The sequence below is a fragment of the Pongo abelii genome, chromosome 15 (assembly GCF_028885655.2).
Source record: "Pongo abelii isolate AG06213 chromosome 15, NHGRI_mPonAbe1-v2.0_pri, whole genome shotgun sequence".
Taxonomy (NCBI): domain Eukaryota; kingdom Metazoa; phylum Chordata; class Mammalia; order Primates; family Hominidae; genus Pongo; species Pongo abelii.
This window is the reverse complement of record NC_072000.2, coordinates 54781722-54802709: the sequence shown is the minus strand read 5'-3', so window position 1 is coordinate 54802709 and position 20988 is coordinate 54781722. Positions and strand designations below refer to the sequence as shown.

General features: G+C 40.0%; 1 protein-coding gene across 10 annotated transcripts in view; it reads left to right on the top strand.

Annotated features, from left to right (window-relative positions):
• Positions 1-20988, top strand: part of NIN (ninein) — a 111254-nt gene that overhangs the window by 60893 nt on the left and 29373 nt on the right. For 7 of the 10 annotated variants that reach the window (XM_024231639.3, XM_002824730.5, XM_063715840.1 and 4 more), the window contains 9 exons: positions 3275-3385; positions 3769-3858; positions 5947-6085; positions 7936-8057; positions 9474-9976; positions 11198-13336; positions 14947-15072; positions 15182-15251; positions 17076-17291. In XM_024231639.3, coding sequence (XP_024087407.1) covers positions 3275-3385; positions 3769-3858; positions 5947-6085; positions 7936-8057; positions 9474-9976; positions 11198-13336; positions 14947-15072; positions 15182-15251; positions 17076-17291 — 3516 coding nt within the window. The remainder of the gene's footprint in view (positions 1-3274; positions 3386-3768; positions 3859-5946; positions 6086-7935; positions 8058-9473; positions 9977-11197; positions 13337-14946; positions 15073-15181; positions 15252-17075; positions 17292-20988) is intronic. The other 3 variants (XM_054530649.2, XM_054530650.2, XM_054530647.2) reach the window with 2 other exon arrangements.

Below are 20988 nucleotides of genomic sequence, written 5' to 3'. Positions count from 1 at the left end.
TCTCTCCCACTGCGGGTTCACTAGGTCTTCAGGGCTGTTTGGCACCTGGCTGACCCCTTGATTCCTCCCGCTCCTACTCCAAACCTGGCCCTCACCCTCAGATCCCCATCTTCTTGCCTGCCCGCCCCCCCTCATTCTCAGCAGATGGTCTTGCCTCCTGCTACATGGATGCCTGTTTCTCCCGGTCTCCAAATGTGCCTTTTCTTCTCTTTTTTTTTTTTTTGAGATGGGGTCTCACTCTGTCACCCAGACTGGAGCGCAGTGGTGCAGTTATAGCTTACCGCAGCCTCAAACTCCTGGCCCCAAGTGATCCTCCAGCCTCGGCCTGCCAAGTAGCTGAGACTATAGGCTCATGTTATTATGCTCAGCTAATTAAAAATGTGTTTTGTAATCCCAGCACTTTGGGAGGCCGAGGCAGGCATATCACTTGAGGTCAGGAATTTGAGCCCAGCCTGGCCAACATCGTGAAACCCTGTATCTACTAAAAATACAAAAGATTAGCAGGGTGTGGTGGTGCGTGCCTGTAATCCCAGCTACTCGAGAGGCTGAGGCAGGAGAATTGCTTGAACCTGGGAGGCAGAGGAAGTTGCAGTGAGCAGAGATTGTGCCACTGGACTCCAGTCTGGGTGACAGAGCAAGATTCTGCATCTAAAAAAAAAAAAAAAAAAAAATTGTAGAAACAGGGTCTCATTATGCCTAGGCTGGTATCAAACCCTGGCCTCAAGTGATCCTCCCACCTCGGCCTCCAAATGTGCCTTGCCTCTCAAACATCCTCCCCTCTTTCCTGTGTCTCAGTGAAAGAAGTGTTCCTTCTCTTTGCTGGACTCTTACACCAGATAATAAGGTGCAAGGGCTCTGGAGTCAGGCTGCCTGGTTCAGATCTGGGTACGGTACCACCACTTACTGAAAGCTTTGATCAGGTTCCTCAGCCTGTTTCCTAATGTTAAAAATGGGCACCATAATAATACCTACCCTATATAGCATTGAGGTGTGGGCTAAATGAGATGAGGCACATACAGTGTCTGGAAAATAATAAGTACATATGAAATGTTTGCTGTTACTGCTATCGCAAAAGGTTCTTGATACTCCACACATCAAAAACTGAGCTAATTATCACTCCCTAGCCATCAACTATTTCATCTAGTGAATTTCTCCCTAATCAACATCAACACCATGAGGTGTAAGTCTCAGAAGCTAAAATTCCTCGTCATCTTCCCTCATTACTCATCAGTCTGTAAGTTATGTTGATGCTCCGAAGTGACTCCCAGATTTATCTCCTTCCTCTGCATTTCCTAGCCTCTGATTAGGTTCAGAATTCATCATGATGTCTCAGCTAATTAATGTGTATCCTGAACAGTTCTTTTTTCCATCTCTTCCACCTCCATATGGCTACCAGTCACTTAACTAAAGATCAGTTACAATCATGCTGTTACCACCCTTTGCAAAAAAACAAAAACAATGTGTTAGCAGTCAAGGTTCTTGAAAAGGAGCTTGTCCTCATACCTTTCAAACTTGAGCTGCTGCCACCAAGTCCCAGTGCCATGCCCTCCCCCACCCCACTGCACCTACCCCAGCTCTCTCCGTGCCTCAGAGGGCAGAGCACATTTATGCCCCTTCACTGCTTTCCCCAACACTGCAGGCCAAATTACTTTTTCATTCCCATTACGTTTACTTTTTTCTTGCCAAGAGATAGCACATTTCCTACTGGGTCATATAGAGTTGTATCCACATCTGCCCCCCTCCCCAAGATAACAACAGTATCTGATTTGTCAGTCTCCAGAACACCAGCACTGCCTGATACACAGAGATTACTCTATGTTGTTCTAGCCTCTACATTTTGGTGTACTTTGAAAGATTAATATTATAGAATTGGCATTTTAGGGGAAGGTAGCATTTTTTAAATGCTCTAAGTACATTTTTTTTTTACTTATATTGCTGTATGAGGGTGTGAACTAGAATATACTAAAAATATACTGGCTCTGTATTCTTTTGGCAAAATGTGCTTAGAAAATGATGTTCTTCCAATCAGCCTTTAACACTGGAAAAGAAAAATGTCAAATGGCATGTCTGCGTGTGTGTGTGTGTTTGTGTGTGTGTGTGTTTTGGCAAATGTGGTTGGAAATCTTTCTTAAAAATACTATATATACAGATCCTTTAAAAAAAACTTTTATGGGTTTTAGTTGATGTGTTATTATAATATAAACATATACAAATTATGAGCAATTTATATGTACAGTTTTTACATCTTTAAACCAAAATAAATTTATAAATTAAATATAAACCAAATCATAATATCAATAAATTGATTTTAGAGTCACTCTACTGTTTTTTGTTTTTTTTTTTTTTTTGAGACAGAGTCTTGTTGTGTCGCCCAGGCTGGAGTGCAGTGGCACAATCTCCACTCACTGCAAGCTCTGCCTCCCGGGTTCACACCATTCTCCCACCTCAGCCTCCCAAGTAGCTGGGACTACAGGCGCCCGCCACCATGCCTGGCTAATTTTTTATATTTTTAGTAGAGACGGGGTTTCACTGTGTTAGCCAGGATGGTCTCGATCTCCTGACCTCGTGATCCACCTGCCTCGGCCTCCCAAAGTGCTGGGATTACTGGTGTGAGCCACTGTGCCTGGCCTAGAGTTACTCTACTTTTTATACTTTTTCTGAGTTCTCTTTTGCTGGCAGCTGAACAAGGTATTTTGTAATCATTTTCTTTCATTTGTCAATATTACGTATTAAGAATATTTTCATATTGTACTGTAGTGCTGTCCAATAGATACACATATGTGGCCTGCATTATAATTTCAGTTTGCAACTAGCCACATTGAAAGGTGAAAAGAAACAGGTGAAACTAATTTCAAATAATCTTGTTTAATCCAGTATCTCTAAAACGTTATCATTTTGACACATTATCAGTATACAAAAAATATTACTGAGCTATTTTACATTTTGGGGCTATTCAAAGTCTGGTGTCTATTTTAAACTTACAGTTTGTACTAGACACACTTCAAGGGCTTAGTACCCAGTATGGCTACTAGCAGCTACCTGTTTTGGACAGCACAGTTCTACGTGGTCAGAAACAAAAGGGCAAACTCATTTTGTTGTTATAAAATAGATATCAACCTTTTATATTTACTTTTGCCTCCTGTAGTCTACTATAGCTTTTAAGATAGATAAACATCTTTAATCGACAGTACTGATTTATGCTGTATATAAAATAGTACCAGAGTTTGCTGATTTCTTAATCTGTACCACATTTAATTTCCCCATACTTGTTCAGGAAAACAGTCGTCTGGAAAATGAGCTTCTGGAAAATGCAGAGAAGTTGGCAGAATATGAGAATCTGACAAACAAACTTCAGAGAAATTTGGAAAATGTGTTAGCAGAAAAGGTAAACCTGTTCAAATCTCATTTCCTGATAGGCAGCCTACTTTATGTAGTTTACTCAAAAGAACAGAAGCAATGCCACCAGAACATTTTTATTAGGGAATTACTGGGGTAGCTAAAGGGTGCTCTAACTTTTGTAGGGATATAATTTACTAAGCTGGTTATGAAGGAGAACATTGCCTGGCACTGAGAAATGATCCCTGTGTTCATTGAACACGTCACTCTAGTGCATTCTCGCCATCATCCAGTTGGTGGTGTTCATGCTTACATGTCGCATTCCTATCATACTCAAGAGACTGGGTGAATACCAGAAACTGGGCCTTTGCTGTGTTGGGTCAAAGAAGGGCACTCGGGAAAAATGACAGCTTTGCCCTTTTCCCCTTCTAGTTTGGTGACCTCGATCCTAGCAGTGCTGAGTTCTTCCTGCAAGAAGAGAGACTGACACAGATGAGAAATGAATATGAGCGGCAGTGCAGGGTAGGTAGACAAAGAGAACTGAGTAAGTGCAGGAGTGCCTGGGTTCAGACCCCAGCTTCCCCGTTCCCTAGCTCTGTGACCCTAAGCAAGTCACTTCATCTGTGGGTACTTCCATTCCTCATGCATAAAATGGTAAAAATAAAAGTACCCACCACAAAAGGTTGTAGCAAAAATTCCATCAGTGAGTATATGTAAAGTGCTTAGAGCAGAGCCAAGGATAGAGTAAGCACTTACATAAATGTTAGCTATTAACATTATTATTCAAAAATTAGCCTTTCCTGATTGATCATTACAGATCTAATCTGATGTGATTTGGTTTTGTCCTGTGGGTTTGTTTTTTCTGAATACATTTTTTACTCTATTTATTTATAAAATGCAAATGAAACAGAAAACCACTCAAGTCTTAGCTAGTAAATCATTCCCAATTTCTGCCAGGAGAGATGGAAACATTTTTACAAATAACAAGAATCTTTGACTTAAAAAAAATTCCCCTGAAGTTAGGAATTTGAATTTTTTTCTTAAACCAGAAACACGTGTTTATTTTAATGAGACAAATATAACTGAGTTCCAGCTACTTAGATAAAAAGTTTAATTGTGCAGAGATGAGTAAAACAATCATATTATGAAGTTACTTGCAGCCCTCCTTTTCAGGAAATATACATACATGGTTAAGAAAACATTTCTACTGCTTTTATAATTAAATTTTAGCTCTTGGTTCTAATTAAATAGAGGTATTTTCTAAATGTCTTTACATTTAATGAATTCATCAGTAAAATCTGTCAGCTCTACTTTCAGAAATTCCCCCAGTTCATCCACTTGTTTTCTTTCTTACTTTTTTTAAGACGGAATCTAGCTCTGTCACCCAGGCTGGAGTACGGTGGTGTGATCTCCACTCACTGCAACCTCCACCTCCTGGGTTCAAGCAATTCTCCTGCCTCAGCCTCCCGAGTAGCTGGGATTACAGGTGTCTGCCACAACGCCTAATTTTTTTTTTTTTTTAAGTAGAGATAGGGTTTCACCATGTTGGCCAGGCTGGTCTTGAACTCCTGACGTCAGGTGATCCGCCCACCCAGCCTCATCCACTTGTTTTCTTAACAGCTTTATACACGATATGTTTTACCCACTGAAGATATAAATTCAGTCTTTTGTTGTATTGACAGAATTGTGCAAACATCACCGCATTCAATTTTAGAACATTTTCATCACCCCAGGAAGAAACCCCTGCTCCACTTAGCCATAATCTCTCCCAAGCCCCCCAGCTCTAGGCAATTATTAGTGTACTTTCTGTCTCTACAGATTTGCATATTCTATACATTTCATATAAATGGAATCTTAAAACATTAGCCCTTGTGACCGGCTTCCTTCATTTAACATGTTTTTAAAGTTCATCCATGTTGTGGCATGTATCAGTTCATTTCTTGAATAATATTCCATTGTGTAGATATACCACATTTTGTTTATTCATTCACCAGTGAATGGACATTTGGGGGGTTTTGGCTATTATGAATAATGCAGCTATGAAAATTTGTGTGCAAGTTTTTGTGTGGCATATATCTAGGAGTAGAATTGCTAGGTTATATGGTAACCCTATGTTTAACCTTTTTAGGAACTGCTAAACTTGCAAAGTGGTTGCACTGTTTTATATTCTCACTAGTATGATAGTTCCAATTTCTCCACTTCTTCACCAACAGTCATTATTGTATGTCTTTTTGATTCTAGCCACCCTAGTAAGTGTGAAATGGTATCTTATTGTGGCTTTGATTTGTATTTCCCTGACAGGTAATGATATTGAGTATCTTTTACATATATGTATTAGTCATCTGTATATCATCATTAGAGAAATATCAATTCAGATCATTTGCCCATTTTTAAAATTGTCTTATTATTGAGCTATAATAGTCTTTATATATTCTAGTTACAAGTCCCTTATCAGATACTTAATTTGCACAACATTTCTGCTTTCTTCATAGTGTCCTTTGAAGCACAAAAGATTTTGTTTTGATGATATCCAGTTTATCTTTTTTGTTGCTGTTGTTGCTTATGCTTTTGGTGTCACATCTAAGACCTGTGTTGGTTTTTAAATCCCAGGTACTACAAGACCAAGTAGATGAACTCCAGTCTGAGCTGGAAGAATATCGTGCACAAGGCAGAGTGCTTAGGCTTCCGTTGAAGAACTCACTGTCAGAAGAACTTGATGCTAACAGCGGTGCCATTGAGCCCGACCACGGTAAACACATTCGGACAGGCTGTAGATAAAGCCTTTACCCTTGTTTTTAGAACCATGGTTCAATATAAAATTGCAAAACTTTGGCAACTTGAAAAAAGAAAAAAAAAAAAAAGAATTTGGCCATACTCTTTTCTTGAGCTGTTTCACTTGTGGTCTGGTTTTTCATTTGTCCTTGAAGTTTTTATGAGAACATTTCCATCTGATTTTGATATGCATCAACAAAGGAATGGAAGAATCAAACCACAAGGGTATTTGCTTTGTTAACAAAACAAACAAAAAACTGGCTGCAAATCTGGGAATCCAGGCCTTGGGAGTATTAGAATTTAGACACTGAGCTATTGCTGTTCTCTTCGAAGAGAGTGCCTAACTCATATGAAGATGGTTTTGGAGAGCAGGCCAGCCAGAAACTACAGAATCCATAACTGGTTTTCTTATACTCACTGTGCTGAATGTCTATATTGCCTCAGCAGAACAAAGAAGATAAATAAGGGCTGGCCTCCTGGGCCTTTGAGGAAGATTTTGAGTGGCAAGTTTGGAAGGCAGAGTTTGGGAGCCTCCCGCATTAACTATGAGCTCCTTTGCTCTCTCCTGATAGCCTACCTCTTTTCTCGGGGGTGTTGAGTTTAAATTTCAGAGACAGCTCATAATCAGTTATTCTGTTATAAATAACTTTCCCCAGTGCTACTGGGGATAGGAGTGTCGTTCTTACACAGGTTGTTTATTCCTCCTCTTACTGCAGAATAATTAACAGATTGGGGAGGGAGGAGATGAAGAGGCCTTAAGACCTCCCCTCTGATTCTTAGCTCATTCTAGTCTGAGGATCTCATAATATGATATATCTCGGCAGCTGTTATGGACTTTTCCATAGATGGCCAAGTGTTGGGGTTGTTCCTCATGAGGACATTAAGCTGTACCATCGTGGTGTGGCTCACACCCTGGGTGTTACTTCTCAGTTGGGAATATGCCATCAAATATGAAGAGAAGACCCAAAGCAAGACTGCCCGTTGCAGCTGCTAGACCTATACCCAAGAAAAGTTCCTTTCTTCCATCTGCCTGTGTATCCCCACATACAAAGCTATTTTGGGTCCCACTGCCTTAAGAGATTAGTCATAATCTTTTCTTCTGTGTACAAGCTCAGCCCCCAACTTATGCTTCACATTTTCAGTGTCATTCTCAGTCATCATCGTGGGCAGTTGCAGAGATGAGCTCATGCATGAGTTAAGAACTTCTACCCACAACTGCCTGTATCCTGGTTCCTAACCTATGTCCTATTTTTTAAAATTTTAGCTGATAATTTAAAATGGGGATCTACCCACACTCCAGGAAATTCGTAGGAAATAGCCAGTCTTCTGTAATGTTGAGTGATGGGTTGTGGATAGTGTGACCCATGAAGCTAACTCCTCAGGGCATAGCAACAAGTATGCTGGCCTTTCATTTTCCTGCCACATTGTCATTCAGTATTTGTTGGATGGGTAGGAGTCTGGTTGGTTTGACCAAACTACCTCATGCTATTACCTCAATTTGCAGCATTTGCATTAGGAGGTAGCCACCTTTAAGCAACAATTTCCACATCCCCCCCACCACCTACTATTCTACAAGATGGATTCTATTAAGGTTTTTTCCACTGCCTGTACATGAAAGAATCTGTTCACCTTCATTTCTTCTTGTTTGCCCTAATGCTTGAAAAGAGAAAAGACTTCTCTTGGCCTCTGTTATTTCCTGTTAGTTCACATCTCTGGTCATTCAGGCTGAAAATTATTCCTTAGTTAAACTGGATGTCCCTCCTCAGATGCCACATTGTGTTGTTGAAAGAACCTGCTGCAGAATCAATGAGTCCCATGTGTTTTCAGGGCTCAGTTCTGAAGAATGCAATCCATTGAATATGAGCATTGAGGCAGAGCTGGTCATTGAACAGATGAAAGAACAACATCACAGGGACATATGTTGCCTCAGACTGGAGCTCGAAGATAAAGTAAGTCCTTCCCACCAATCCACTTCTCTAATTTCTTTTGGCTCTGACAGCCTTATGTGTGTAGGGCATTTCCAACTCTTTTTTCTCATAGAGCAGCACATTCTATGTTGGGAACCCACATCCTCAGGATGGTTTTGTAGGCTGACAGCAAGGCCCTTTTTTTGTGGAGAGTTTCTCCAAAATGTAATATCTTCAGCCCTGGCAATCACGGAACTTGAGCTTGAAACCCATTATATTATCTCCCAATTTCTTTTTTAAAAACATCTCAGTGAAACCAAAAAAAGCCCTTTGATGTTGCATTGCCTACTAAATTAGGTACAAGTTGTGAACCTTGGCCTCTAAACTCTTCACCATGAGGCTTCAACTTACGTTTCCAGTCTTCTCTTACACCATTCTTTTGAGTTACCTTATCCTCCAGCTAAATTGGGTAGTTCCCAGTTGTCCATCAAACTCTGTCCTCTTTTGCTTGTGCTGTTACAAACTATGTTGATATGAGTTTCTTTCTGCCTCTCGAAAATCTACTTACCCCTCAGGATTTATATCTAATGCTGCCTCTTGCATGAAGCCATTCTTGAATTTCTCCAACGAAAATGTGATTTTTTTTCCCTCCTTTGAATCCCTGGGTTACATTGTAGCTCTTTTTCTATACCTTTTATTTTCTGCCTCCTACTGTACTTATAGTTGTCATATCCATGTCTAGACTGGTTTCTCCTGGATAGCAGGGACCATATCTTACCCAGCGTTGTGTTCTGAGGCCTGCAAGTACCTGATAGGTGTTCAATTAATATTTGAATTTAATTAAGTATTTTAAGACCCAGCAGGGTACAGTGGCTTACGCCTGTAATCTCAACATTTTGAGAGGTCGAGGTGGGCATACCAGTTGAGCCTAGGAGTTCAAGACCAGTCTGGGCAACATGGTGAGACCCCATCTCTACCAAAAAAAAAAAAAAATTAGGGCATGGTGGTGTGTGCCTTTAGTCCCAACTACTCAGGAGGCTGAGGTGGGAGGATTGCATGAGCCCAGGAGATGGAGATTTCAGTGAGCCATAATTACGCCACTGCACTCCAGCTTGGGTGACAGAGTGAGAACCTGTCTCAAAAAATATATATGTTTCAAGACTGAAGTTTACAGTTGGAAAGAATGCATGGGAAGACAGAGGGTATCTGTGTAATGGCTGCTCAGTTCTTATAAAGTTGTTTAGACATTAATAAAATTCAGCCACTTAAAAGAGATGTGTAAACCATGCCTGATTTAAATATCTTGCTTAAAGTGTTGAATTCAGTTACTTTAAAACAAGATAGGGAGATAAGAAATGTCTTGTAGGAAAAAAAAAAAAAGTACTTGCTGCTCCATCACTTCACTTTCAGTGACCTTGAGCTGAGTAATCTTGTAGTGGTGTCACTCTCTGCCTTCAGGTGCGCCATTGTGAAAAGCAGCTGGATGAAACCGTGGTCAGCTGCGAGAAGGCACAGGAGAACATGAAGCAAAGGCATGAGAACGAAATGCACACCTTAGAAAAACAAATAAGTGACCTTAAAAATGAAATTGCTGAACTTCAGGGGCAAGCAGCAGTGCTCAAGGAGGCATATCATGAGGCTACTTACAGGCATGAGGAGGAGAAAAAACAACTGCAAGTGAAGCTTGAGGAGGAAAAGACTCACCTGCAGGAGAAGCTGAGGCTGGAACATGAGATGGAGCTCAAGGCTAGACTGACACAGGCTCAAGCAAGCTTTGAGCAGGAGAGGGAAGGCCTTCAGAGTAGCGCCTGGACAGAAGAGAAGGTGAGAGGCTTGACTCAGGAACTAGAGCAGTTTCACCAGGAGCAGCTGACAAGCCTGGTGGAGAAACACACTCTTGAGAAAGAGGAGTTAAGAAAAGAGCTCTTGGAAAAGCACCAAAGGGAGCTTCAGGAGGGAAGGTAAGAAAGTGAAGGGAAATGGAGCTACCTGGGGCACCATCCCTCGGGGCATTAGAAGTGCCAGTTGTGGCTGGGTGCAGTGGCTCACGCCTGTAATCCCAGCACTTTGGGAGGCTGAGGTGGGCGGATCACGAGGTCAGGAGATCGAGACCTGGCTAACACGGTGAAACCCCGTCTTTACTAAAAATACAAAAAAAAATTAGCCGGGCGTGGTGGCGGGCGCCTGTAGTCCCAGCTACTCGGAAGGCTGAGGCAGGAGAATGGCGTGAACCCGGGAGGCGGAGCTTGCAGTGAGCCGAGATTGCGCTACTGCACTCCAGCCTGGGTGACAGAGCAAGACTCCGTCTCAAAAAAAAAAGTGCCAGTCGCTTAAGAGACGGAGAAATCAGAAGGCATAGTAGCCCATTGATTGAGTAGATTCTTTTAAATATTTTTTACTGTTTTTGCCATTGTTTTGATGGGAACCTACCTTGGGATGATTGGAACTGTTTTTATTTTGTTACGTTTGTAAAAGAGGAAAGTATTCCTCGTATTAAGATTTATTCTACTTTATAAGGCTCAAGAGGAGGGTAAGATTATCCCAAAAGTGGTTCCTTCCTAGTTCAATCCGGTTGCTTTCTGAGAAAAGCTATTAATAAACTGGATTCCAGGCAAGGTTACATTGCCTCCCAGAGTTAAGAAACAGCACTCCGTGCTTACCTTCCTCATGTGAAATCCCTGGTTTATTTGAGGGCTTTGTTTCATCACACCCTGATTGACTTGGTGCTACTTCGTTAAGTAAGAAGCAAAAGCAGAATGAATTTGTTACTATGTGTCATTTATGTGACTGATATCCTATAATGCATGCTTAATTAAAATGAAGGAATGGTATATATTTCCCAAGTTAGGGATTAGATTAATATACATTTGGTCATTTGTCCTTGGTTTAAAAATCCATAAACAAATACATCCGGGAGTATGCCAGAGAAATTAGTTTCTAAGATTTCCCCTTAACTGCAGAGAGAGGTAAGTCTTTTAAATGAATTATGGCTGCCAGTCTTAGCTTTCAGAAATGAGATCCCTTTCCAGTATAAATGAATCACATAGGAGTAAGTTAAGACCACTTTTAGGGAGTATTTCAGTTGTTTGCTCAGCAGCTTTCTCAGTGCATGGGAAAATGCTTTTTGTTTGCTTCTGGAGTTGGCGGCAGTTTCAATAATGCTGTATGTTGACTATATTTAGGGAAAAAATGGAAACAGAGTGTAATAGAAGAACCTCTCAAATAGAAGCCCAGTTTCAGTCTGATTGTCAGAAAGTCACTGAGAGGTGTGAAAGCGCTCTGCAAAGCCTGGAGGGGCGCTACCGCCAAGAGCTGAAGGACCTCCGGGAACAGCAGCGCGAGGAGAAATCCCAGTGGGAATTTGAGAAGGACGAGCTCACCCAGGAGTGTGCGGAAGCCCAGGAGCTGCTGAAAGAGACTCTTAAGAGAGAGAAAGCAACTTCTCTGGTCATGACCCAGGAGAGAGAGATGCTGGAGAAAACATACAAAGAACATTTGAACAGCATGGTCGTCGAGAGAGAGCAGCTACTCCAAGACCTGGAAGACCTAAGAAATGTATCTGAAACCCAGCAAAGCCAGCTGTCTGACCAGATACTTGAGCTGAAGAGCAGTCACAAAAGAGAACTGAGGGAGCGTGAGGAGGTCCTGTGCCAGACAGGGGCTTCGGAGCAGCTGGCCAGCCAGCGGCTGGAAAGACTAGAAATGGAACATGACCAGGAAAGGCAGGAAATGATGTCCAAGCTTCTAGCCATGGAGAACATTCACAAAGCGACCTGTGAGAAAGCAGATCGAGAAAGAGCTGAGATGAGCACAGAAATCTCCAGACTTCAGAGTAAAATAAAGGAAATGCAGCAGGCAGCATCTCCTCTCTCCACACTTCAGAGTGGTTGCCAGGTGATAGGAGAGGAGGAGGTGGAAGGAGATGGAGCCCTGTCCCTGCTTCAGCAAGGGGAGCAGCTGTTGGAAGAAAATGGGGACGTCCTCTTAAGCCTGCAGAGAGCTCATGAACAGGCAGTGAAGGAAAATGTGAAAATGGCTACTGAAATTTCTAGATTGCAACAGAGGCTACAAAAGTTAGAGCCAGGGTTAGTAATGTCTTCTTGTTTGGATGAGCAAGCTACTGAGTTTTTTGGAAATACTGCGGAACAAACAGAGCCGTTTTTACAGCAAAACCGAACGAAGCAAGTAGAAGGTGTGACCAGGCGGCATGTCCTAAGTGACCTGGAAGATGATGAGGTCCGGGACCTGGGAAGTACAGGGACGATCTCTGTTCAGAGACAGGAAGTCAAAATAGAGGAGTCTGAAGCTTCAGTGGAGGGTTTTTCCGAGCTTGAAAACAGTGAAGAGAGCAGGACTGAATCCTGGGAGCTGAAGAATCAGATTAGTCAGCTTCAGGCACAGCTAATGATGTTATGTGCGGACTGTGATCGAGCTTCTGAAAAGAAACAGGACCTACTTTTTGATGTTTCTATGCTAAAAAAGAAACTGAAGATGCTTGAGAGAATCCCTGAGGCTTCTCCCAAATATAAGCTGTTGTATGAAGATGTGAGCCGAGAAAATGACTGCCTTCAGGAAGAGCTAAGAATGATGGAGACACGCTATGATGAGGCACTAGAAAATAACAAAGAACTCACTGCAGAGGTTTTCAGGTTGCAGGATGAGCTGAAGAAAATGGAGGAAGTCACTGAAACATTCCTTAGCCTGGAAAAGAGTTACGATGAGGTCAAAATAGAAAATGAGGAGCTGAATGTTCTGGTTTTGAGACTTCAAGGCAAGATTGAGAAGCTTCAGGAAAGCGTGGTCCAGCGGTGTGACTGCTGCTTATGGGAAGCCAGTTTAGAGAACCTGGAAATCGAACCTGATGGAAATATACTCCAGCTCAATCAGACACTGGAAGAGTGTGTGCCCAGGGTTAGGAGTGTACATCATGTCATAGAAGAATGTAAGCAAGAAAACCAGTACCTTGAGGGGAACACACAGCTCTTGGAAAAAGTAAAAGCACATGAAATTGCCTGGTTACAAGGAACAATTCAGACACATCAAGAAAGGCCAAGATTACAGAATCAAGTTATACTGGAGGAAAACACTACTCTCCTAGGCTTTCAAGACAAACATTTTCAGCGTCAGGCCACAATAGCAGAGTTAGAACTGGAGAAAACAAAGTTACAGGAGCTGACTAGGAAGTTGAAGGAGAGAGTCACTATTTTAGTTAAGCAAAAAGATGTACTTTCTCAAGGAGAAAAGGAGGAAGAGCTGAAGGCAATGATGCATGACTTGCAGATCACGTGCAGTGAGATGCAGCAAAAAGTTGAACTTCTGAGGTAATGTATGTACCTTCTAGATGTCACGAATCCCACAGAGCACCTCACCAGATCTAACATCCACTGTTTGCCGTGCCTAGAGAAACTAACCTCATAGTCTTCAAGAAGAGAGCAGTACTCTCTAGACTGCCTTCTGCTTCTGTGCCGTATTAACAAATAAAATAACCTTGTTTAGGAGGCATTCCCTTCCTCTGTAGCAAACAAATGTTCATATGGGGTATGAAAGTTCACAATGGCGAGTGTTTGCTGTTTAACCACGTGCATCCTCAATGTACCTCTTTAACTTTTTTCTAGCACTTATTTCATTTGGATGGATAGGGATTTTTTTTTTTTTTTTTTTTTTTTTTTTTTGCTAAGTGTTACTTTCCTCATTTTGAGGAAACATGTTTTATACAAATGAATGACTTTTTGTGTATTATTAACTTAGTAGATAAGAACTCACTTCTTAATGCTAATATAGAAAAAATGTTCTGTCTTTATAGTTTTGTACTCATATCACTTGAAGCACATGCTGATAACCCATAAACAGGGCAAATGGCCAGGCACCATGGCTTAAACGCCTGCAATCTCAACTGTTTGGGAGGCCAAGGCAAGAGGATTTCTTGAGGCCAGGAGTTTCCAGATGAGCCTAGGGAACATAGCAAGACTGCCTCTACAGAAAAATAAAAAAATGTTTGCTGGGCGTGGTGGTGCACACCTGTGGTCCCAGCTACTTGGGAGGCCGAGGTGGGAGGGTTGCTTGAGCTCGAGAGGTCAAAGCTGCAGTGACCCATGATCATGCCATTGCACTCCGGACTGGGTGACAGAGTGAGACCCTGTCTCTTTAAAAAAAAAAAAAAAAAACAGTGGAAATTTATCTTAGAACATATAATTTGAGGAGCCTCCAGATTCTAATAAATATGCTTGAAAAGCAGAGATACAAGTAGAATTAATTTGAACCACTGCCCACTTGACATTGTAAAATATAATTGCATAGTCTTCTAGCAAATTTGGTTTTTCAAAAAAAAAAAAACTTGTAAACTATTACAGGATGTCTGAAATGTCTCTGAAATAATTTAATTCTAAATGTAGTTTTTCCTCTTCTTCAGACCATTTTTAGTCCTAAAAATCAGAATATAATGAGATGAATAAAATCACAAACTAAACAGTGTACATATTTCACTGTGGCCCTTTGATTTACACAGAGAATTTTCTTTTCCTAGGTACCCAGGGGCCTAAAACTAAGCTAATATAGCTTTGTAACGTGGCTTATGTGTATTCAGAACAGGTAGGACTTGAGACTGAGATAAATGAAGTCATTTGCTCAAAGCAGTATGCTTGCCATTGAGAAAAATCAACAACCAGAATGAGCATTGAGTCTCGATTCATTTCTCCAGGCTTAAGAGTTTTTTTGCTATACTTCTCTAACATCTTTTAGTGAAATTCTTACTTCCCAAAAGAAATGTGTCAATATGTCATAACTCGATTTCCAGATACTAAGAGACTACTAATTTAGACTTTTCTTTTTAACTGGCATTGAATACTCATCCTTTTGGAAGTTACTAAAAAATATTTTCCAAAGATGCCAGATGACTGCCTTGTAACTATTTTTTTCAATCTCTGTGCTTCAGATATGAATCTGAAAAGCTTCAACAGGAAAATTCTATTTTGAGAAATGAAATTACTACTTTAAATGAAGAAGATAGTGTTTCTAACCTGAAATTAGGGACATTAAATGGATCTCAGGAAGAAATGTGGTAAGACGTATACTTACATTTTCCTAAGACATTTTTGCAAAGACTAAAATTCTTTTACATCAGCTTTTAAAGCCTAACCATTAAATTTTATTTTCATCATTCCTTTTAGGCAAAAAACGGAAACTGTAAAACAAGAAAATGCTGCAGTTCAGAAGATGGTTGAAAATTTAAAGAAGCAGGTAAGGAAATACTTAATATTTCTCAATGTTTTTTGATTCCAAAATTTTCCCGTTTTTTGAAATTTATAAATTTACAGCACACAGTAATGAATAGCATATAGCTAAGGATGGTAAGGTTGTAAATTCTGAATTTGAAAATGGAAACTTACCTCATACTGACTCTACACTAGCTTCCTGTTTTATGTTAAATAATGTATATATTATTCTAGGCCCTAAGTGCTTGATAAAACTTTATAATCAGCAGAATTGTGGAGGTGATACCTCTCAAACCATACCTACAAAATATTAGCTCTAGCCCCTGTGCAGTTTCAGTTAATGTTAGCCCTTCCTTTTTCCTCACCATGATTGAAAGCAGAAAGTTAAGGGCAGAATTTCACATATACAGAATGCCAGCTAATCAGCATATCATTTCACAGAATTACATTTTATTCAGATAGCTGGTGCCATTCAGTGTTCAATTTGTATAATCTTACAACATGCAGTTATAAAAAGGGAAGGCCATTTAAGAATCTGTCTGAAGCAGTCAAAAGACAAGGACATATTGGGAAAGAGTATTTTCAGCACTTGAAATAGACAAGGTGTTAACATCCAAAATGTATTTTGGACTCTTACAAATAAATGGGAAAATCCAGTTGAAATATAGGCCATCTGTATGAATGGTCAAGTCACAGAAAAAAAAAATACAAAAGATGGTTAGCCTTATTAGTGATTAGAGAAGTGCAAATTCAATAAGCATCTTTTTTTAACCTATTGAATTAGCAAAAAGTAAAGATTGATATCTAGTATTTAAAAGGATGTGAGGAAATGACTGTGCCCATGCATTGTTGTTAGGATTATAAGGTGGTAGCACTGTGAGGAAGACATATTGGAGATATCTGTTGAAACAGTAATGAATATATATCTATATACAGATCTTCTAACCCAGCAATCCTACTTCTAAAAAATAATTCTAAATACAAAATGCTACCACGTATAAATGGATTTTCTAAAAGATTCATTTAAGAGAAATAATGATTTTAAAAACTTTATGTCTATCAGTGTGGGAACAGATAAATGCATTATGGAATATCTTACTACATGGAATATCCTATAGCCAGTAAAAAGTAGTATGTGGTGGTTGCTGAACACACTGACTTGGAAAGAGTCTTTTTTTTCTGGGGGACGGAGTTTCGCTCTTGTTGCCCAGGCTGGAGTGCAGTGGCGCAATCTCAGCTCACTGCAATCTTCTGCCCCCTGGGTTCAAGCAATTCTCCTGTCTCAGCCTTCCAAATAGCTGGGATTACGGGCACATGCCACCACACCCGGCTAATTTTTGTATTTTTAGTAGAGGTGGGGTTTCATCGTATTGTTCAGGCTGGTCTCGAACTCCTGACCTCAGGTGATCCTCCTGTCTCGGCGTCCCAAAGTGCTGGGATTACAGGCGTGAGCCACCGTGCTCACCTGGAAAGAGTCTTTAAGTAAGTAGAAAAAGCAAGCTGTCCAAACATAAAATTTCCAAATTTTTGCTAAAGAGAAGAAAAGAATCTGTATGTGTGTATGGGTTCTGTATATGCATAGAAAATGATCTGGAGGGACACGTATCCAGCTGTGGACAATGGGCTCCCCTGTAGAGTGGGGTTAGACTGAGTGTCTCACTTCTTCATACGCTTGTGAATGGAATGAATTTGTAATAATGAGTGTATTATTTCTGTTTTGAAATATATATATATTTCAAACTTTATATATAGAGAGAAAAGACAATTATGTCTCTAAATCTGTTTTTTTTTTTTTTTTTTAGCACAAGTAGGGTAACAAGTTTTAAAAACTTATTTTAATTTTAATTAGATTTCAGAATTAAAAATCAAAAACCAGCAGTTGGATTTGGAAAATACAGAACTTAGCCAAAAGAACTCTCAAAACCAGGAAAAACTACAAGAACTTAATCAACGTCTAACAGAAATGCTATGCCAGAAGGAAAAAGAGCCAGGAAACAGTGCATTGGAGGAACGGGAACAAGAGAAGTTTAATCTGAAAGAAGAACTGGAACGTTGTAAAGTGCAGGTATGGTCTGTAGCCACCTGACAGCTTTTTTTGAGGAAATCCCAAGAAATAGAAGAAATGTTTGTATTAAACTTCCTTAAACATAAAGCCTTAGTAATTAAAACAGTATGGTCCTGGCACATGAATAGACAAGTAGATAAGTGGAATAGAAAGGCTAGAATTAGACCCAAATACAAATGGAAACGTAGTGTATAGCCAAGGCCACTTCTCAAACCACTGGGGTAAAGATGGACTTTTAAATTAATGGTGCCTGAACAACTGAGTAGACATTTGGAAATAGATAAAATTAGACCTATATTTCATTCCATGCACAAGGATAAACTTAATTGGATTAGGAGACTAAATATAAAAAAATAAAACTATACAAATATTTGAAGAAAATACGGTGAATTTGTCTTTAACCCTGGTGTAAAGAAAGACTATTTAACTGTAACTCAAAAACCAGAGGCAATAAAAGAAAACATTGATTATGTGTTAAAAAAATGTTTACTTGGCAAAAAGATACCATAAACAAAGTTAGAAGACAGCTGACAAACTAGGAGAAAATATTCACAACATATACCACAGTGAGAAGGCCTAATATCCCTGCTAGTAAAGAACTCTTTAAAATGGAGGGAAATGGGACCAAAAATTTGATAGCAAAATGGGAGAAGCATACGAACAAATAAATCATATACAAAAGATAAAAATGGGCCAGGCGTGGTGGCTCACACCTGTAATCCCAGCACTTTGGGAGGCCAAGGCAGGAGAATAGCTTGAGCCTAGGAGTTCAAGACCAGCCTGGGCAACATAGCAAGACTCCATCTCTACAAAAAGTTTAAAAACTGGCTGGGTGTAGTGGCGCACACCTGTGGTCCTAGCTACTAAGGAAGCTGAGGCAGGAGGATCCCTTGAGGCTGTACCACTACAGTCTAGCCTGGGTGAGAACCTATCTCTAAATAATAAAATAAAATTATTAAAATGGCCCTCAAATCTATGGAAAAGTGTTCAGAATCACTCAAAATTAGAGAAACGCAAATTAAAACAACCCTGTTGTATAATTTCTCACCTATAAGACTGGCATCAATTTTAAAATATGACAGCAGACTCTGTTGGCAAGGCTGTGGGGAAACAGACTCTTTCATGCTTTGCTGGGAGAATACAAACTGATACCGCCTTTTTGTAGGTGAATTTGACAATACCTAACAAAATTACATATGTACCTAGCTTTTGCCCTGGAAATCTCACTTCTAGGAATCTACCCTAAAGATACCACCCTAACAATATGAAAACTCATATGCAGAGGGTTACTCACTGCAGCACTGTTTCTAATTGCAAAATTGTGGAAACAACATACATGCTGGTATGTAGGAGAGTAGGTGAATAAATGTGGGGGGTATGTCCATACCATGAAGTAGTACTGTGCAGCTGTTCAAGAAAAAGGAAGAAAAGAAATCCCTATTTATATGAAATGATTTCCAAGACATACTGTTAAGTGAAAAAAGAAAAGTGCAAAAAAAGTATCTATAGAATGCCTTTGTGCGTGTAAGAAAGGGATATTAAAAAGTACATGTCTGCTCATTTGTGCAAAAGAAACACCAGAATGATAAACCAGAAACTAAAAAGGGAGGGTGGGAAAGGGATGGAACAGAGGAATGAGAATGCGCTAGAAGGGACGAGGAAGACCAGTGACACTTCTCTGAGTTTATCGTTTCGTATAGCTCTGACTCTTAGAACCATAGTAATGTTTCACATACTCTTCACTTACCCCCAAAATAAGTGCACAAGTAAAACTAATCAATATGGTAGTGGTGGGGGAAGAACCCCAAAGGGAGCACATACGTGAACAGATGAGCCTAACTGTGTTATAAATGGGCAATATAACCACACTGGGGAAGAAAACAATTATCTTAAGTAATTCAGAAATTAATATCTTGACTGGATACTATCCAGGCTAAAGACAAGATGAACTGTATCTACATGCTATGATAATCTAGTCAGTAAACAGGATTCTCATGAGAGGTATGGGTAATTCTGAAACTACTATATGTATTACTAGAATTGAACAAATAAGTAAATATGTTGTGAGCAATAAGAACTAGATTTCTCACTGTTGGAGAAGAAGTTGCAAGTGGGGCAATGGGGAATGCTAAGATGAGCCCTCTGATGTTAGATTGAGATCTGAGGTATTTGGATAAACTCATGGTTTCTAATATGTATACAAAGCTAGATAGATACAGAAACATAGATGTGTATATATGCATGGATTGCCCAGATCTTGGTTACTAAGCACCATTCTCCTATAAAAGGAACCAGCGTTCCTTGGAAAAATGATTGATTCTAGGGCTGGGGCAGAGAAAAATATAGGATAAGCCTGGAACATCTCATGGGGCCAGAAGGAAAAAGGTGTTTTAAAAAAAAAGGACGTGTCAAAAGGGCCTGTGTCCTGATGGCCAAAGCTGGAACAATTTGATCACCAAAATAAATTATAGAATAAAATAGGTATAATTATGAAATAAACATAGACTACAATAAATACCAGCCAGGTATAGTGGCTCATGCCTGCAGTCTCAGCGCTTTGTGAGGTCAAGGCAGGTGGATCACTTGAGCCCAGGAGTTTGCAACCAGCCTGGCCAACATGGTGAAACCCCGTCTCTACAAAAAAATACAAAAAAAAATTAGCGGGGCATGGTGGCATGCTCCTATAGTCCCAGCTATTCAGGAGGCTGAGGCGGGAGAATCGCTTGAGCCCGGGAGGTCGAGGCTGCAGTGAGCCAAGATTGCACCACTGCACTTCAGCCTGAGCAACAGAGTGAGACCTTGTCTCCCCACCAAAAAAATTGAATAAATAAATAAATATGAGTCCATATTGGTATAAAAATTTAAGCTGGGAGGGAAAACAACAGCTCTAATTCCAATTAATAAATGAAGAAAAAAATAGAAAATCATTAGGCAAACACACCAGTAATAATAGTTGTAGACAAAATGCATTGATAGATGTTAAAATTAATAAGCAGAAGTTTGAGGAGAAATAGGATTTGTATAGTCTCAAAGTATCTCCTCCAAGAAAAAGGCAGTAATTTTACAGTGGAGAAACATGCAAAACTTACCTTAGAAATCATGAAGTCCTTGCCCATGCCTGTGTCCTGAATGGTATTGCCTAGGTTTTCTTCTAGGGTTGTTATGGTTTTGGGTCTTACGTTTAAGTCTTTAATCCATCTTGAGTTAATTTTTGTATAAAGTATAAGGAAGAGGTCCAGTTTCAGTTTTCTGCATATGGCTAGCCAGTTTTCCCAACACCATTTATTAAATAGGGAATCCTTTCCCCATTTCTTGTTTTTGTGAGGTTTGTCAAAGATCAGATGGTTGTAGATGTGTGGTGTTATTTCTGAGGCCTCTGTTCTGTTCCATTGGTCTATATATCTGTTTTGGTACCAGTGCCGTGCTGTTTTGGTTACTGTAGCCTTGTAGCAGAGTTTGAAGTCAGGTAGCGTGATGCCCCCAGCTTTGTTCTTTTTACTTAGGATTGTCTTGGTTATACAGGCTCCTTTTTTGTTCCATATGAAATTTAAAGTAGTTTTTTCTAATTCTGTGAAGAAAGTCAATGGTAGCTTGATGGGAATAGCACTGAATCTATAAATTACTTTGGGCAGTATGGCCATTTTCACGATATTGATTCTTCCTATCCATGAGCATGGAATGTTTTTCCATTTGTTTG